At 39.7% G+C, this 19196-nt stretch overlaps 1 protein-coding gene across 2 annotated transcripts in view; it reads left to right on the forward strand.

Moving 5' to 3' along the window:
- Nucleotides 1-1851: 1851 nt before the first annotated feature.
- LMBRD1 (LMBR1 domain containing 1) overlaps nt 1852-19196 on the forward strand; it is an 82151-nt gene continuing 64806 nt past the window's right edge. For both annotated transcript variants that reach the window (XM_089530986.1, XM_089530987.1), the window contains exons 1-3: nt 1852-1947; nt 7316-7492; nt 9758-9818. In XM_089530986.1, the coding sequence (XP_089387112.1) occupies nt 1882-1947; nt 7316-7492; nt 9758-9818 (304 nt within the window). In that variant the 5' untranslated portion in view covers nt 1852-1881. The remainder of the gene's footprint in view (nt 1948-7315; nt 7493-9757; nt 9819-19196) is intronic.

Raw genomic sequence — 19196 nt, forward strand, 5'->3', positions numbered from 1 at the left:
AATCGTTCTGTTCAGAGGCCGGTAACTGTTCCCACACTTGAGATTTGTCGTTGTTCATGTTGTGTCGTTTCTGATTCATGGGCAACCCTCTCCTGGTTTTTTTGCTTGGAGGACAGGTGTGCCATTTTGCCTTCCCCATGAGGCTGAGAGAGTGTGACTTTGTTAAGAGATGTTGCTTCAGAGGAAACAACATTTTTGCCTTCAGTCCCTTTTGGAAGTTTCCTTAAATGGAGTTTTAAGACACAGATTCAGTAATGTATAATATAAGAGCCCTGGTGGTGCAGTGGTTAAACAGTCACTCGCTCACAAACAATAAGGTTGTGAGTTCAATAACAGACGGGCTCAGGCTTGACTCAGGCTTGCATCCTTCCGTAGATCGCTAAAATGAGTACCCAGATTGTTGGGGGCAATTAGCTTACACTTTGTAAACCGCTTAGGGAGTGCTTAAGTGCACTGATAAGCAGTATAGAAATGCATTTGCTGTTGCTAGAACCGAAGGGTGTGGTTTTGTTTAGCTGGACCTTACCTACTGGGTGACCTTGGGCAAGTCACACTCTCTCGGCCTCAGAGGATGGCAAGGCAAACCTCCTGTGAAGAAACCTTAAGAAAAACCCCTCTCCATAGTATCAAATAGACATAAAGCACCATAAAGCATCCTATAAAAAGGGTGTATAGAAGGAAAGTATAAAAGGGAAGAGGGTCTAGTAAGATTCAATTAATAGGCATGAAATCCAATCCGACTTACATCCCAAGCTCTGGGCCGAATCAGCACTGGAGAATAATAACCCAGTTTGAGACCGCTTTAACTACCATGGCTCAATGCTGTGAAAAAATCAGGGAAATGTAGTTTATTGTGGCACCAGAGCTCTGGCAGTTAAACTGGTATGAAACTGGATAATTTCCAGTGTGGAAAGCAGCCTAATAGGTCCAAAACACACTGCAGAATAATAATCCAGTTTGAGAGCACTTTAGCTGCTCTGGCTCAGTGCTATGGATTCCTGGGAACTGTAGTTTTATTGTGGCCCCAGAGCTCTGAGAAGGCTAAATGTGTCACAAAACTACAATTCCCAGGATTCCCTAGCATTGAGCCAGGCCAGTTAAAGCAGTATCAGACTGGAATTATTTCTGCAGTGTGTGTTTTGCACCTAAAATATCATTTATCATGGAACATCGGAGCTCTCTTTTAACAGAGAAGGCTTAAAAGTCTCACAAAACTACAGTTCCCAGGATTCCCTGGGGCAGTTAAAGCGGTAACAAACTGGGTTATTTCTGCAGTGTGGACACAGCCTCTTCTGAGGCACAGAACAGCCGTTTATGCTTTCCTTTGAAATGAAAGTTTTTGTGTGTTTATGTTGGGGGTGGTGTGTGTTATAGTACTGAAATCCCAGCCAAAGAGAACTATCCCTTCATGGCTGCATCCACACTGGAGAAATAACCCGTTTTGGCAGCGCTTTAACGCTTTTTCTGGCTCAAGGCTGTGGAATTCTGGGAGTTGGAGTTTGTTGTGGGCCCAGAGCGGAGCAGAGCTCCGCTCTGGGCCCCACAACAAACTCCAACTCCCAGAATTTCATAGCTAGAGACAGACAGAGTTAAAGCGCTGCCAAAACGGGTTATTTCTCCAGTGTGGATGCACTCTTAAGAGCGAACGCCACCATTACTCTGGCGATGCCTCAAACACTGCTCCATTCGAGAGCCTTCGCTGAGGAGAATTCTCCGCTTCCTCATTGGCTCTTCCTCTCCCTCCGCCGACCAATCGCGACGCTTCTTAGGAGAGAGACTTTTTTACGCTTCCCTATAGTAACCTCTTTCTGGTTGGTCCAGAGGCGTCGCCCCTCTGGCCCCGCCCCCTCATCGTCGCCTGCGTTGTTGCCGGAAATCAAGATGGCGGCCTTCACCGCCCAGACTGACCTGGTCACCGGATGGTGCCTCTTCGGCCTCGCGTTGCTGGTAAGGAGCGGTCGGAGGGGAGCAGGACCCGGGCCCCTGTGGCTTCCCTTCCCTGGCTCACGGAAACAGGAGCTTTGGGGGTCTCCCTTAGGGACCTTCCGGAGGGAAAGGCACAGTCTCAAAACAGTGGTTCTCAACCTTTGGGTGTTTTGGACTTCAACTCCCAGAATTCCCAGTCAGTATGCTCATGGTTCAGGAATTCTGGGAGTTGAAGTCTCAAAGAAAAACCTAGAGGACCAAAAGGTTGAGAACCCACTGGCCTGAAAGGATAGGAAATAATATCATGATGGTGATTGTGATCATGATGATGATGATGAGCCTAGTCAGCATTGTGGTGCTGCAGTGGTTTTGCATGCTTTGTGCCCAGACTTGGATTGACGTCGTTTTAAATTTCTGAGTTTTTAACTGTGATCTGTTAACCGGTTATTTTTAATTATTCCTTGTTTAAATGTTATTTTAAAAGAAGGGGGGAGGAAGAATATGTGGGTTATATTGAAGGTATTGAAGGCAGAAAACAACAACAACAGGATGTTGAGAAACTGGAGCGTGTCCCTAGCAATAGCAAGTACATTTCTATACCATTTATCAGTGCACTTAAGCACTCCCTAAGCGGTTTACAAAGTGTAAGCCAATTGCCCCCAACAAGATGGGTCCTCATTTTATCAGCCTCGGAAGGATGCAAGCCTGAGTCGAGCTTGAACCCTTTTGCTGGGATTGAACTCGTGAGTGAGTGGCTGCAGTACAAGCATTTAACCACTGTGCCACCAGGCCACCAAAGGAGCATGACTAAAATGGTGAAGGGCCTGGAATTGGAAACCATGCCCTACGAGGAACAACTTAGGGAGCTGGGGATGTTTAGCCTGGAGAAGAGAAGGTTAAGAGGTGATATGATAGCCCTGTTTAAATATTTGAAGGGATGTCATATTGAGGAGGGAGCAAGCTTGTTTTCTGCTGCTCCAGAGACTAGGACCCGGAGTAATGGATGCAAGCTGCAGGAAAAGAGATTCCACCTCAACGTTAGGAGGAACTTCGATAGTGTGAACGCACTCCCTCGGAGTGTGGTGGAATCTCCCTCCTTGGAGGTCTTTAAACAGAGGCTGGATGGCCATCTGTCAGGGATGCTTTGATTGAGAGTTCCTGCATGGCAGAATGGGGCTGGACTGGATGGCCCTTGCAGTCTCTTCCCACTCTACGATTCTATGACTTTAAGAATTTATACTATGTTCTTTCCAACATAGGAAGGTCAGGGTGACCAGATGTCCTCACTGCAGAGGAGGACTGTGGAGGACAGATTTGAATTGCAGTTTTACTTACGCTCAGGAGTTGAAAATTATAGTACTGAAATGTATTGAGAGCGAGCTTCGTCAGGATGAAGGATTCAGGCCATGTCAAATCCTCTGCTCTGGAATGCAAACAACCCTCAAATGGCTCCTGAGTCAAAATATGAACCAAATAAATAGAAGTACTGCAGAGACAATTTGGAGACAATAAAAAGAAAACATATAGATAATAGTTTTTTGTGGGTTTTTCGGGCCATGTGGCCATGTTTATTCCTGACGTTTCGCCAGCATCTGTGGCTGGCATCTTCAGAGAAATGTAGATAATAGTATAACTGATGGGTACCCACTCGGGATAGAGATGTACCTTAGATGTAATGTTTGGATATCCAGTGAAATGTAATGGGATGTATATGTTTAAATTCATATGTAAACAATGAAATGTAATTTGTAGTTTTCTTTGTTCAAAGTGCTATAAATAGCTTGGTTCACTTTGAAATCGGGGCCCCAGAATTTGGATATTTTCCTCTGGGGACGCTGCAGCTAATAAACTGTGTTTCCTTTCTAATCGGCTCCTGGTCTCCCTGGTTCTGGTTCTACATTAAATCTGCAAAAGGCAAGGCAATGCAAAATGCAGGACATTCAAGAAAAATTAGGACGTGACCAAATTAAAAGCCAAAAATATTCCTGTAAATATAAATTCCTGCTTCTTAGTCATGCTCAGAATGGAGGACATTTTGGAATTCCTCCTGGACAGACGGTTGAAATGGATGACATGCCCTAGAAAAGGAGGACCTCTGTGGTCACCCTCACAAAGGTTTGCCTCCCTGAGTGTATTTTTCATGTAGGATCAGTACATAGCTGATGCGTGCTTACTTTGGAATAAGCCTAAGTCCATGGGAAGAGGTGGGTAAGAAATTATAATAATAACAATTCTAATTACCGTGGGCCCTTGTTATCCACTGGCATTTGGTTCCAGGACCCTCTATGGATAACAAAATATGTGAATGCTCAAGCCCCATTAAATGTAATGACATAGCAAAATGGTGTCCCTTATATAAAAGAAAATCAAGGTTTGCTGTTCAGAATTTATACTTTTGGGGGGATATTTTCAAGCCATGGATGCTTGAATCTGTGGATAAAAAAATCCGTGGATGAGGAAGGCTGACCGTATAACCACTCTACACTAACTAGACTACAGTATCATGTAGTGGTTTGAGTGTTGGACTGTGTCTCTGGAGACCAGGGTACCAATCCTTGTTAAACCATGGAAACCTGCTGGGTGACCTTGGGCATATCATACTCTCTCAGCTTCAACCTCCTCTGAACAAATCTTGCCAAGAAAATCCCATGATAGGTTGCCTTAGGGTCACCATAAGTCGAAAAGACTTGAAGGCACACAACTCTCTCTCAGACATACACACAAAATCTTCCATATGAATCAATATGAATGAGTGAGATTGGTGTTCTGTTTCTTTGCCCCCCATCAGCAGTATTCCCCTTATGAATTAACCCCTTTGCTTGCTTTAAATTTTTGCTAATGTCAACTGTGTGTGTGCCTGTGCCTTCAAGTCGCCTGTTGACTTAGGGAACCCCCATGAATTTTTCATATGGTTTTTCTTAGGCAAGAAATCTTTCAGGGGTGGTTTTCTTTTCACTGAAATATGGCACACAGCACCTCGTATTCATTGGTGATCTCCCATCCAAGTACCAACCAGGACTGGCCCTGCTTAGCTTAGCCAGGATCAGGCAGAATCTGGAGACTTGTTACTGATTTCAGGTAGACTGAGGACATAACACAGGAATACAGGATCATCCATATGGATTAGTGAGATTGGTGTTCCCAACCTCCTCTCAGGCATGAACTCCTGTTTTTTCTTAAATGTTACTAATATTAACTGTCTCTGTATGTGCATAAGTCACCTGTTGACTTATGATGATCCACTGAATTTCATCAGGTTTTCTTAGGCAAGGCATACTCAGGGTTGATTTTGAAGATTCCTTCCACTGAAATACAGCCTGCAGCACCTGGTATTCCTTGGTGGTCTGCACTGAATTACTAATCAGGGCAGAACCTTCTTAGCTTCCAAGTTTGGAGGGGATCTGGTGGCTTTAGGGTATTTAGCCCTCCCCCTTGTATATTTTAAATATTAATATAGTCAGCCAACTGTATCCATCGATGCCTTATCCACAGATTCAACCATCCATAGCTTGAAAATATTTTTAAAAATTATATAAATTCCAAAAAAGCAAAGCTTGATTTTGCCATGTTATATAAGGGATACCATTTTACTATGCCATTGTATTTAATGGGACTTGAGCTTCCACAGATTGTGATATGCACAGGAGGTCCTGGAATGAAACCTCATCAGATATCAAGTGCTCGAATAAGACTTACTCTTTCTCAAGTGAGAACAGGACTGGAACCAAAATGTGGAGGAAGGAAAAGAATAGGAAAAGAGCCAAGCAGATGTTTCCTTACCATTACTTTATATGAAAAGACGATTGTCATTAAAATGCAGTGTGACAAAATTGCCCTTTGTCTTTTTTAAAAAACAACAACCCTAAACTATACAAAAAAGACTAAATATGAGTGGTGGGCTGAACACTTGTTACATACGACTTGATTGCTTTCTAGTCTAAGCTTAATAGTGGCGTGGGGGGGAGGGGTTGAATTAATCATCTTACGTCTATATGTAATAAGCTAGTCCAGTCCAAGGGAGTTTAGTGTAGCATTCTGTCTTGATGTTCTCATTTACAAATATGAAAGTTCTCTGTATTGCCGATTTTCATGCATGCGATTTTGAAGTGATAGTTCCAGAATTCAGTAGAAATCTGTTGGGAAGGAATTTGATGTCATGGATTAAGTGTCATTGATTTGCCGAGAACTTTGCTGTAAGACTTGCATGTCTTTTAATTTTGCAAGACAGGACAGCTGTATTCTTGATCTTCTCATTTTACCAATGGGTCCAAAAAAGTTGCCTAGAGCATTTTTTTTAATCCGCAGATAATTCATCTCAACTCCAGAATAGCAGTTTAATTACTGTATTCCACTGTTTCTGAAACATTAACCACATTACTTGCTTTGGTGGTATACATCTTGGGGCTATTGTTTTCTGGAAGAAGGTTTGGTTCTCTTCCTCCTGCTAGCCTGGCTGTTTGAATTATTATTATTATTATTATTATTATTATTATTATTATTATTATTATTAGCCTGCCTCTCCCTAAAGGATCGAGGCAGGTAACAATCATAAAATATCACAATGACATTAATACATTTTACTATGTAAACAGAGCAGAATCTCCATAGTAGTAAAATAGCTTGGCAGGGGAGATGTAATTCTGCATGATAATGAAGAGCAAATGTGAAAGTCAGTCTAATGTAGATGGAGTGTTGGACTTGGACAAGAGAGACCCGACTTCATTTACCCATAAAGTTTATTAGATAGCCTTGGACAAGTGGTTGTCCTCTTCCCATATCACACCCATACAATGGGGGGTGACACCATGAGTTACCCCACCGGGTGACTCCAACCCTAGGTATACCACTAGTTGTTGTTATATCACAGGATTGTTAATAATGAGATGATTTTGCACAAGCCATCTTGAACTTCTGGTAAATATGGCATTCGTGTAGTTTTGGGGAGTATACCGAGCTATTTTTAGAGTAACAGTTCAGGTTAGCCTGCAGGGGGCTATTAATTTTTGTTGTTGGCCCTGTGGCACAGCAACATCTTTTTGTAGCAATTGTTACTGCTATAAGGTAACCAGAGTCCAAAGATTTGTGTTACCAGTATTAACATTTACAAAATCGCATTAAAATTCAATTAAGAGATGAAGTTACTTAATTTAGAGGCTTACTGGTGTTTCAGGGGTTGAATCCACCCTTACAAATAGTGACTATTTTTCCAACTCGGAGCTGCAAAATGCAGTGATTTCTAGAGGAAATATATCTCAAAAAAGTGGCTCAGAATGAGCGCAGTTCAAAAGCTGCTCACCTTTCCATGAACTGTTTTGTACAGAGTGTTAAAATAATGCGAAGAATATACCTTTCATCAGGGTTGTGGTGACTTGTTTCTCTTTTCTTAAAGGTTATCTTAGCTTTCTGCTGGGTTTATGTTCGCAAGTACCAGAGCAGGCGGGAAAGTGAAGTAATTTCCACTATAACATCTATTTTTGCTTTGGCAATTGCACTTATTACATCGGCACTTTTACCTGTGGATATTTTTCTGGTTTCTTATGTGAAGAACCAAAATGGGACCTTTAAGGTATGTATTGATTACCACCTCTTGCTGCTGGTGTCATATTACATCTTACAAAAGTAATTTCTGTTCTTGGATATGTGCTATGAATTCTTGTTACAAGTACTATGTTTTAACTATCAAAATTTTAAATCACTAGGACTGCCGTCCTAAATTCTGTTATGAGAAAATAAGCCTAATTGAACAGTAACAGTGTGAAGAGGATTTAATTACATCTTAAATTTTTACAATGATACACATTTTCTGGCTGGATTAAGAAAAGCGAATAGAATAAAATATGAAAAAGCAGTGTAACAACGGAGAAACTGTCTGTTAAAACAATATAACTTTTCAATAGCACACCTTGAGCAAATAACCCTGTAAGGTTGCACCTTTAACTCACTGAATGAGTCAGAGAATTTAGTTAAAATTTTCTAGGAAGGATGTTTTTGATTACTGAAATGCATGCAAATCTTCTCTCTGGTCTTCTTCAGTCTTCACTCTGATCCAGCAGTTTCTCCCTCCTGAAGGTTACAGTACTTTACTGACTCTCCATTCACATCTCAGCCTTGAAGATTGCCTCACTATTTTTCCTCTCCTCACTTGTCCTGGTCTAAAGTGATTTCAGACTTCGCTTGTGTCTTTCTTGAACATCTGTTGTCCTTAAATATACTTCAGGCTTTACCCAGTCTCCTTTGAACTGCTACTTGAGTTCTTTATGATTTATTTTCCCCATTGGTTTTTGCCTTCTTGCCTGTGTATTCTGGTCTGCCTCTGTCAGAATGGAATTAGTCCTTAAATATACTCCAGCCAAGATCCTTGAGTCAATTGGTCTAATAAGCCAGTTGATCCTAAAGTATATGAGTTAAAACACACACACACACACACACACACACACGTGACTACTAGACAGTTTTAGGCTGTTTCCATCAGAAATCAAAGGTGTCACTATTTCAGCCACCCATGTGGACAATTTTCAATTTTGGAGTATTTCAGAGTTTGGAATTCTGGATGAGGGAGACTTAAACTTACATTGCAAAATATGCAGTGGAATGGAAGGGAAAAACAAGTAAATTAGGATTCCCTCCTCCTCCCCATCTTGAGTAGATAAGGAATATGCATGGAGCTAGGAGTAGACGGTATCAGTTGTAACAACAATTCAGTACTGAATTTTTGTTCCTTTTACTTGGTCTTGGTTAAAAACACAATTAATGGCATTATTGCTGTGATTTTGAAAAGACTTGCTTTTGCTTTTTCATCTGTCTTTAGTTTTATTGGTGTGTTATGTTATGTTTTAAGAACTGTAAATTAAGAACAGATGTAGTACTACATGTTGAAAATACAGAAATATATTGCCACTCATGTTAATTGCTTTTTTTAAAAAAAATCTTTACTACTCTTGAAAAAAACTTCCTAAGTGTTTTGTACTTAATGGCTTAACAATGACAAGCAAATAATGGAACAACTGGCAGACAAAGCAGAATTATCAACAATCTTTTAAAATATCTTAAAAGTCTTACATTTTTTTACATCCCCTGGCATGGTTTAGGCCCAATAAAGGCCCGTTTTTAAAAACATGAAGTTGACTCCAGGTTCTGGTTTTCCCAGTGTATTCTGAATACTTTCCAGTGATTTGAAGGTGTTTGTTTGCCTTCAGATGCATGGGTATATGTGTTAGAAATGTTCATCATAATCCCTGCTGTCAAAATTTACACCCATGTCATTGTTTAAGTTGTTTTTCTCTGGTAATTGAAAATAGAAACAAGTTGTTTTTCCTCTGATCGTCTTGTCTTAAGACTTAGTACAGCATGACATAGGCAATTTTCCACTGGCTTTTTAAAGTCTTAGGCTTAGGGATTTATTGGTAGATGTCACCAGTTCCTGGCTGACTTTCATATAACAAATTGGGGTTCCATGTCATAACAATTCTCCAAATTAATGGTGATTATAAAGCATGATATATATTCTTTGCTTGCAGTATTATTTAATGGATCATGTTAGCAATCCCCCCCCCCCAGCCTAAAGTACCATGTATTATTCTGTAAACTATGTTTGCAAATGGCTCTTCTTCACATAAGACATATCAAATGTTTTTCCTACCAATAAGACACATGTCTTAATAGGAGGAAGATGGAGTGTTCTTTAATTCTGTTCAGAATCATTATGCATGGTTAACAGCCTAGCTTCATGTATGCAGAGTTCTTAGCTTAAAAATAGGCCTTCTATAAAGAGTTCATAAGTGGCAACTTAATCTTAACAGTTCTGTTTTTCTTCATTTTGCAACATATTCAGGACTGGGCTGATGCAAACGTTACAAGACAGATTGAAGACACAGTACTTTATGCATATTACAGTGAGTATTGTAAAATAGTGTTCTGTTTTCTTATAGAGATGTGCCTTTTTCATGTGATTTCAATGACATTTTGTTTTAAATTCAAAGATATAGCTGTGTTAGTCTGTAGAATCAGTACGTAGAAAAATCTTATAGCACCTTTGAGACTAACTGAAAGAAAGAAATTGGCAGCATGAGCTTTCGTAGACTTCAGTCTATTCCCAAATACTTCTGAGGAAGTAGACTGAAGTCTACGAAAGTTCATGCTGCCTCTTTCTTTCTTTCTTTCTTTCTTTCTTTCTTTCTTTCTGTTGGTCTCAAAGGTGCTTCAAGATCTCTCTACGTTTTGTTTTAAAATTTGATTTATTTTTGCTGTTCTTTTTTGTGAGTTGGAAATGTGTGGATCCAACCCACACATTCCAGATAATAAAGGCTCTGTTAGAGCAGAATAGGTTTCATTCATCTTGATGTTGCAATGATGGTTTACCTTGCATTTGATAAGAACTCCACAATAATAGTGTAACTTAATGGTATGTTCACACCACAATGAAAGGATTTCTCAGAGAGTGCTTTTCGATTTACATGTCGTCCATCTTCTGATTTCAGTTAAGTATTGTTATAGCTTCCAGTGGTATAGGACAAGGTGGGTGACTTTGGTGACTCTGGGAGCCAGTTGTTTTGTCGGTGGAACCCTCCTAGGCAGCCACCATAAAAACAAATGAAAACAGAAGTGGCAAGTAGTGGACTTTGGGGGGTTTGCAGGGGGAAATGTTAAACAGTGTTGCAGGGAGGAGAGGAGGCTGTAACTTGTCCAAAAGATGAATTGGCTTCCAAGGTTGGCATCCCCTATCCTAGTTTTGGGGAGCCAGAAAGAAAGTGGCCTAGAGGGGTTAAAGGCTACAAAAACTACCCGAGGCCATGTGAATGCAGGGCATCCCATGGCTCATCCTAAGAAATGCAGGAAGCATGAGTGTTGTCTTGTTGAATTTATATTGTTTCACATCATAATTGCGTGACTGCTGAGGAATTTTGGACACTCTTAGATTGTCTGAGTTTGGTAATTGTAGATCAGGAAAGGGCAACTCCAGCAGGTCTGGAGATTAGGGTTGCCACACTGTATTTGCTGCATGCTAAATATATGTCCTCACTCCCCATATATTTTTTCTGTGGTAAAGCCAGTGGAGTTGGGTTTTTATTTCCAGATGTTAAAAACCTCAGAAAAGCCCCCACACCTGCATTAAGCATGGTCTTGCTCCTTGCTTTACAGGAGAATGGCCACTCCTGAATGCTTCCTGGGACAGTAATGCTCCTTTCTGAGGTTTCTCTTTTTTGCTTTGGGACAGTTTGTGGCCACAAAAGTAGGCACTTTGACCTACAAACAAGTACTTTACAGTGAGAAATTACTTTGTGCTATTTCTGCTGAGTTCAGAACCACTGACTATGCAACTTTATATTAGAGAATATGTAGTAGTTTTTTGAGAAATTGTTTGCTGCTTCAAACATATGCTCAGCATGATATTCCAAGATGTCTGGCAGTAGCATATGAGCAGAGTTGCATCTGGATTTCACTATCCATGGTTAAAGAGCCATTTCACTTTGCAGTGTCTACATTTTGCTCTCCTGCCAGGTAAATAATTTATTTATGTAAACAACTCTTTCAAGCTGAGAGGAGCTGATATTTGGTTCTAGCAAGGAAGGAAATAATCTGCTCTATTTTGAATGCGGTATATCACACTGCTGCATTCGAGAGGATGGGAGACAGTGAAGTGAGCACTGTGAAGGTTTATTACTGAACTGCTATGACAGATAACTCTTTACTTGCCAACAGTTGTGCAAAGAGGTTACTGTTTGTGCATTGGAACCACTTTTCAGATAAGCTTGGAATTTTAACTTATTACAGGTACACTCATTTGTGGAAATGTAGGTGAGGTAGTAAGATAACACCTCCTCAGTACTGGAGCAGTATTTCAGTATTTTTAATGAAACATCACTTTAATGAGCTTTTAACTTCTGTGAATGCAGGTACATAAACAAATTCCTGTCTTCCAGAAAACGGAGGTACTTTTGATACAATAACATCTTCAAATTCCTGCTTAAGTACTGTGCTATTTTAAGAGGGCAGTGACTTAGGTGAACGGTATATAGCAGCCACTGCCTCTCTTTGCAAATCTGGCATATCTGCATGAGATTTGAGGCTTATAAAAGTTCTGAGACATGTTTACTGTTTATTGTTTAGATTTTACAGCAAAAAGGAAAAGGCTCCTGGAAACCACTGAGTATATTCAATGAGGACTGTTGGGAAGAGAGTTGAAAATGTTTCTTTAACGTACTTGCACACATGGGGAATCCCCTGTTTAAATATTTGAAAGGATGTCATATTGAGGAGGGAGCAAGCTTGTTTTCTGCTGCTCCAGAGACTAGGACCCGGAGCAATGGATGCAAGCTGCAGGAAAAGAGATTCCACCTCAACATTAGGAGGAACATCCTGACAGTAAGGGCTATTCGACAGTGGATCACACTTCCTCAGAATGTAGTGGAGTCTCCCTCCTTGGAGGTCTTCAAACGGAGGCTGGATGGCCATCTGTCGGGGATGCTTTGATCTGGATTTCCTGCATGGCAGGGGGTTGGACTGGATGGCCCTTGCGGTCTCTTCCATACTGTCCGTCCCGCACTCTAAGGTCCTCGGGGAAGAATCTACTTCAGCCAATAAAATCTAGGCTAACTTCAGTCACCCAGAGGGCCTTTTCCATCGCAGCTCCGAAGCTATGGAATGACCTGCCGAAGGAGATCCGTGACATTTCTACTCTTACAGCCTTTAAGAAAGCTCTTAAAACGGATCTCTTCCGGCAAGCCTTCCCTACCTAGTTCTACTCCCCATTTACTGTGACTTATGTCACTCTGTCCACCAATTCTTCTCTTAAATTTAATGAGAAGAATTAAATTAAAATTAATTAAAATAAAATCCTTGCCTCAAGAAGAAGAGCCCTCCCTCCATGACATCATCATCAGACCTGGGAGGGAGTGAAAAAGAGAGGCCCAACTTCCATCAGGCCTAACTGTGAATGTACTCACTTCGCTCTCTGTAATTTTATTGTATTTTATTTATTTATTGTATTTTATTTTATTATCTTTATTTTTACTGTTGTAACCCGCCTGGATGCCTTGTGATTGGGCGGGCTATAAATAAATCATTATTATTATTATTATTATTATTATTATGATTCTATGATTCTATATAACCACATTTTTAAAAGGTTTTTTTTAAAGTGGGTTGATTTAGTTTCCACTCACTTGTTAGGTTTACATGTAACAGATGTCCTGAAGTATCAGACTAAGGATCCATCTACTTAAGGATCTCTTTTCCCACAATGGTCAGCTAAATGCTATCAGAAATGCTCTGCTGCCTAAGATTCCAGTTCCTAACTTAAAACCAAAATTATGATATAGGTTGAACATCCCTAATTTGGAAATCCAAAACCTGAAAACCTTCACAAAACTTAAACTGTTTGCCACCAGCCATCTGCTTCCACTTTTGAGGTAGTGGCTCCTTCACTCCTGCTCATTAGTCTCTCACATCCTTAGCCTGAGTGATGTGTCTCCAGCTTCACAAATACAGTACATACCATGCTACTTGTGTTGTGTGTTGAGTATTATGCACATGCTAATATAGGTATTCCAAAATACAGAAAAATCTGAAATTGCGGATAAGGGATACTCAACCTATCGTATATACTCGACTTTAAGTTGAGAAATCTATGCCCCAATATTGACCCTATAGAGTTATATAAGGGTCAGTACATCAGTAGTGCTTAGAAAGCTGCAAAAGCAAGCAAGCCTGATGCCCCAATCTCCATTGAACACCAATTCCTTCCCCTTCCAGTCCGTTTTCCAAGCCTTTGCTCCCTAGTGGAAAAACTCCCCATTTAAATCCATGTGCTTCTCTCTCTGCTCCATTTTGCAAGCCCTGGCTTCCTATGGAAAAACTTCTATATTTAAATCCACTTGCTTCTCTCTCTGGTCCCTTTTGCAAGACCTGGATTCGTATAAAAAAAACCCTCCCCATTTAAAACCATCTCTCCAGTCCCTTTTGCAAGACCTTGCTTCCTATGGAAAATTTTCTCCATTTAAAACCACTTGCTTCTGTCTCCAGTCCATTTTGCAAGACCTTGTGTCTTATGGAAACAACTGTCAATTTAAATGCACTTGCTTCCTTTCTCAATCCAATGTTAAAGCCTCTCCTCCAGCACCTGGGAATTGGTTGGGAGAGGTCCAGAGAAGGAGAAGGAGGGACAGAAGTGGTATTTCCCCTTTTCCATCCATCCTTATAGCCCCCTAAATTTTACCCTCAATTTATCCATGGGTCATATCAAAATGCAGGCTTTTGACCCTTAAACCTTCCCTCGTTTTATACCTGAGGGCAACTTGTACATGAGTATGTACAGTATATAAACTAATTTGGCATTATTTTTAAAAACTGCACTATTCTGGCTAGCATTTCAACAATTCAAAACATTGTGTTGTTAGTATTCTTATTCTTAAAATGCTGATAATATTAGTTCTGCATATTTTTAGCTGAAGAATATGTAAATTCATACAGTTCTGTGGTTCATAATGATGGACATGAATACTAAATTTCTCAGCTATATGCTTTTCTGAACCCAGGGCCAAGTGTCATTTAAATTAATCTAAAATTTTAGAGCTTCTGCTTTAAAATACTTGTTTCTACAATTTAAAAAAAACCCTTCAGATTTTTTAAAAATATAAATTACACAAATTACAGACGCAATTTTTAAAACAAAACCAATGGGGCAGTACATTTACATAAGCTAGAATATTAAAATAGTGAAAGAAGTCTCTGAGGTATTCCTGAGCAATTCTTTATCTTTAAATATTAAGGGGCATTGGGGGCGGGGGAGAGGAGAATTGTGTATAGATTATAGGCTGTGGTCAAAAGGTTGATATCTGCATCATGAATGCTTACACCACAAGTGTATTTTAAGAGGGCTGCTCAGATGGCATATAATTTAGCATACTTCCTTACCTGTCCATAACCAAGAAGAGGCTCCATCTTTGGAAGCATCCCTGTTGGAGTGCAGAAACCTCCACTATCCTTATCACTTCTCCATTCCTGCTCCAGTTGTATGGCACAAGGCATTCTGAAAGCAGATCTGTTTGAACCAAAGCACCTCCCATTCTCTTGATTCACTCCAGAAATATTGAAGGAAGGCCATATGATGGGCCTGGCCTCGGAGTACTGTTCTCCCCCCCCCCCCCCCAATTTTATCCTAATTAAGTTCCAGCATGCTCCATGAAAAAACATTCTAAAGTTGCATTAAGAAAGAAATAGTGAACACACTCCCATGCAAAACTGAAGTTTAATGCTCCACTAGACAAAGTCTGTTGAACCCAGATGGCCTAATTAATACAAGTCTTATCATTAGTTGGCAAAAGGCGATCCCCCTCATTCTAGCTATTTTCTCCTTGGTGCCTAAACAGTTTTCCTTAGAATATACTGCAGTTGCACAAAAGCATACAAATAGTGTATATATAGGTTGGTCATAAGCAAACTCCAGTTGTATCATGTTCAGTAAAACCAGTTTTCATTATATTTGGGGTTATAATAAGGTCTGTCCTATATTTGCATACCTGGAAACATTGCTTGGGTGAATAGTTTCTTTGTAAACCCATAGACTGCAGAATCTGTCAGAGACATGTTTGTTTAAATGCATTTGTCTTGTGTGTTTCTAGACATTAAAATTATCTGAAGATTAATGATAAAATTTATTCCTATTTCTGTGATGGAATGTTGTACACGTCCGGCCTAAAATTATTATTCTACAAAACTAATGTCTCCACCGTTACGTTGTCATATCTTCATTTGAGACTTTGAAGTGTTGAATTTGGAGACTTTTACCTAATGAAAGTACAGAATGCAAATATAGGAAACCTTATTTTCTGATCCATATGTGAAACTATTCATGAAAGCCACGTGTATATTTCCTCCTGTTAGAAGCATTATCATTTTTTTTCCAATATAAAGTTAGTTCTTTCAGTTGTAAAGAAAACATTTGGTAGGTTTGATGCTGTTGCACACATCAACCTCCAGATGGTGGTAATGATTTGAATATAAATAACAGGCATACTTTCTTACTGTTCTAAATGTCAGAATAATAAGGAAGGCCTAAATACCCTAAAGGCACCAGATCCTGTCTGATCTTAGAAGCTGAGCAGGTTCAGCCCTGGTTAGTATTTGGATAGGAGACCATCAGGAAATACTAGGCTATATTTCAGAGGAAGGAACTGGCAAAACCACCTCTTGAGTATTCTTTGCCTTAAAAACCCTATAAAATTCCTGGGGTTGCCATGAATTGACGGGTGACTTGAAGGCATGTGCACATACATGCATACACACACACACTGTTGGGCAGTCTGTATTGAGTTAAACTTTGAGTTAGCACAGTGACTACTGAAATATAGGCTGTTGTTGTTAACTATCCTCATGTTGATCCTGACTCATGGCAGCCCTGTGGGTGAGATATCACCAAGACCCCCTATCCTACTGCTCTGCTTAGGTCCTGTAAATTTAGGGTTGTGACCTCTCTGAGTCCATCCATCTGCATGTGACCGCCTTCTCTTTCTACCACTTCAACCTTTCTTAGCATTATTGTCTTTTCATGATGTGGCCAAAGTATGACATGTCTTCTCATGATGTGCCCAAAGTATGACAGCTCATCACCACATCTCATATGCATTTATTTTCTTCTTAGTTGCTTTCTTCATTGTCCAGCTATCACATCTGTACATGGTGATGGAAAATACAATGACTTTCACAATTCTAATTTCAGTGCTCAGTTGTATATCTTTATTTATTAGGATCTTATCTAGTTCTTTCACTACTGTCCTTCCCATTCCTAGTCTTCTCCTTATTTCTTGACTGCAGTCTCCATTCTGATCAGTGTTTGACCCAAGGTATGGGAAATCTTTAATTATTTCTTTCTTCATTATCTAGGTTGAATTTATATAGATTTGCATACCTGGAAACATTGCTTGGGTGAATGGTTTCTTTGTAAACTCATAGACTTCATAATCTGACAGAGCCATATCTCTTTAAATGCAATTGTTTTGTGTGTTTGTAGACTTTAAAATTATCTGAAAATTAATGATAAAATGTATTCCTATTTCTGTGATGGAATGCTATACATGTCCAGCTTAAAATTATTATACTACAAAATTAATGTCCCCACCCTTATGTTGTAATTTCTTTTGAGACTTTGAAGTGTTGAATTTGGAGGCTTTTGCCTAATGAAATAACAGAGTGCAATATTTGCCACTAGTAGTATGGTGCCATCTGCGTATCTTACATTGTTTATGTTCGCTTCTGCTATCTTCAGTCCTCCTTCTTGTAAGTCTAACCTGTGCTGTCTCCATTCCTCTTTCTTCTGAGTCTAAACGAAGTCTAAATACAGGTATACCCCATTTAACAAAGTGGATGTGCCCCTAGGCTTTACTTCTTCAACAGAAACTTTGGTACCATAGATAGAAATAACATGGAAAGAGAGGGGTAGTTTCCTACACCACAAAAAAGAAGATGGTTCAACAAACAACATTTTAAAACCTGTTGACTCTTCACAAGTCCTCAAGCACAACTCTGAATCCAAATGAGCTTTGACTGAAAATGCTAAGTTGTGAATTTGATGAAATCATACAGTACACTGCAAATGAGGTTGGATGATAATGTAATATTTACATAATATTATATGATAACATATTGTGAAGATAGAGATTGGAGTATATTTAACAAATATTTGATTTGATTTTTTTTAAAAGTTCATTATTTTCCACTGTGTACATTTCCATTCACACTTGTTCATGAAATTGAGGAACCTGTAGAGGCAAATGCTAAGGACACACTCCAGTCCACAGTTCTGCATCTGTTCCCACGTGCTTACAGGTTTTACATAGTCATTTCAGCCAAGGGATTGAATCCATCCATGTATTTCTCTTTATGGGTGGAACTGGTTCTTCCATTGAAATGAACTGGAGAATGCTTGAGGGTAGGAAATCTTAGTGTGTATTCAAGATACTGTAAGTAATCCTGGATTGCAACAGGGATCTATAAAAAATATTATCAGTGATGGGTTTGAACTTGCCCTTGAGAGAACTGGGTTGGGGGTGTGGCAACCACATTCCGCAGAGCCAATCCGGCTTTTTGCCAGTCCAAAAAGAGGCAGCAAAATGCCGCTCCTTTTTGAGATGGCAAAAAGCCGGATTGGAGCTGCTCTTCTGCAGCTTTATGGTGCTCTTGCAGCATGTGATATATAAACGCTCTGAAGCTGGCTGCCATGTGGACAGCTGGGCGGTGTGAAGCCAGCTTCCAGGCATCTTGGGGGAGTGCATCATGTGTACACCACACTGCTAAGCTGACTGGAAGCTGGCTTTTCATGCTGGTCTGTACTGGCCCTATAGTATCTATGTTTTTAACAAACAAGAGCTTAATCTTTCTAATTTTTCTTTTAAAAAACTCACTCTTTTATTCTTGTCAGCTTGACAGCAACATGTTCTATATAATGCAAGTATCATTTCTTTTAAAAAAAACCCTTTAGTAGAGATAAACCAAAATGACTGTAGAACAAGTCATTCTTTGTTCTGCGGATGAACTGCAGCATGATCATATCTGGATTTCTTGTTTGCTCACCAGTGTTTATCTTTATTAAGCACACTGCTCTGAAAGGTTTCACACTTGAATTAAATATCAGACTGAAGCCTTTTTTGGTATTGTCTGATTTTTCAATAAGAACATGTAAGTGAGCAAGATATTCCTATGACGGCCTGATTTTAACCTAATGTTGTTTGAGGGACATACTTTGTTGTTAATTGATAGCATAAAGGGAGGTTGTATGTACTACTGACTACAGCAGTGTAGGACTGATAGTTGTAGCTTGGAATTGTTTTGTCCTGTCCTTTAAGAGTACCTATTGCACTACAATATGGATTGCACCTGCATCCTTACTTAATTTGAAGTTCCTTTGCGTTGTGCACAAAAATGTGTCATGAGAAGAAAAATTGCAAAATACACATTCTTATCCCCTGTGTACTTCAAATGGCCTCGTTTTCATAGATGTCTTCACTAGATTGTTCAAAGACAGCATTTAGTTAACCTTTTAAATGGGCAACCTAAAATAAGGAAACCTAAAAACAACAGGAATTTTGCATTTTACTAGTCTATAGTAATAGTATTGGCTGGCATCATTTCCAAGTTAGTTATGCCCATCTCTGTGTCCCACTCCTTCACTCTTATATCAAACTCAGGACATGATGTCCTCATAAATGGGATTTTGCCTCTTGCTTGCGTTCATGTGTATACTGGGTATATTGATAGCCTGTATGAAAGCATTGCAT

Source organism: Sceloporus occidentalis, unplaced genomic scaffold (genome assembly GCF_023333645.1).
Source record: "Sceloporus occidentalis isolate IW3139 unplaced genomic scaffold, rSceOcc1.0.p SCAF_6, whole genome shotgun sequence".
Taxonomy (NCBI): Eukaryota; Metazoa; Chordata; class Lepidosauria; order Squamata; family Phrynosomatidae; genus Sceloporus; species Sceloporus occidentalis.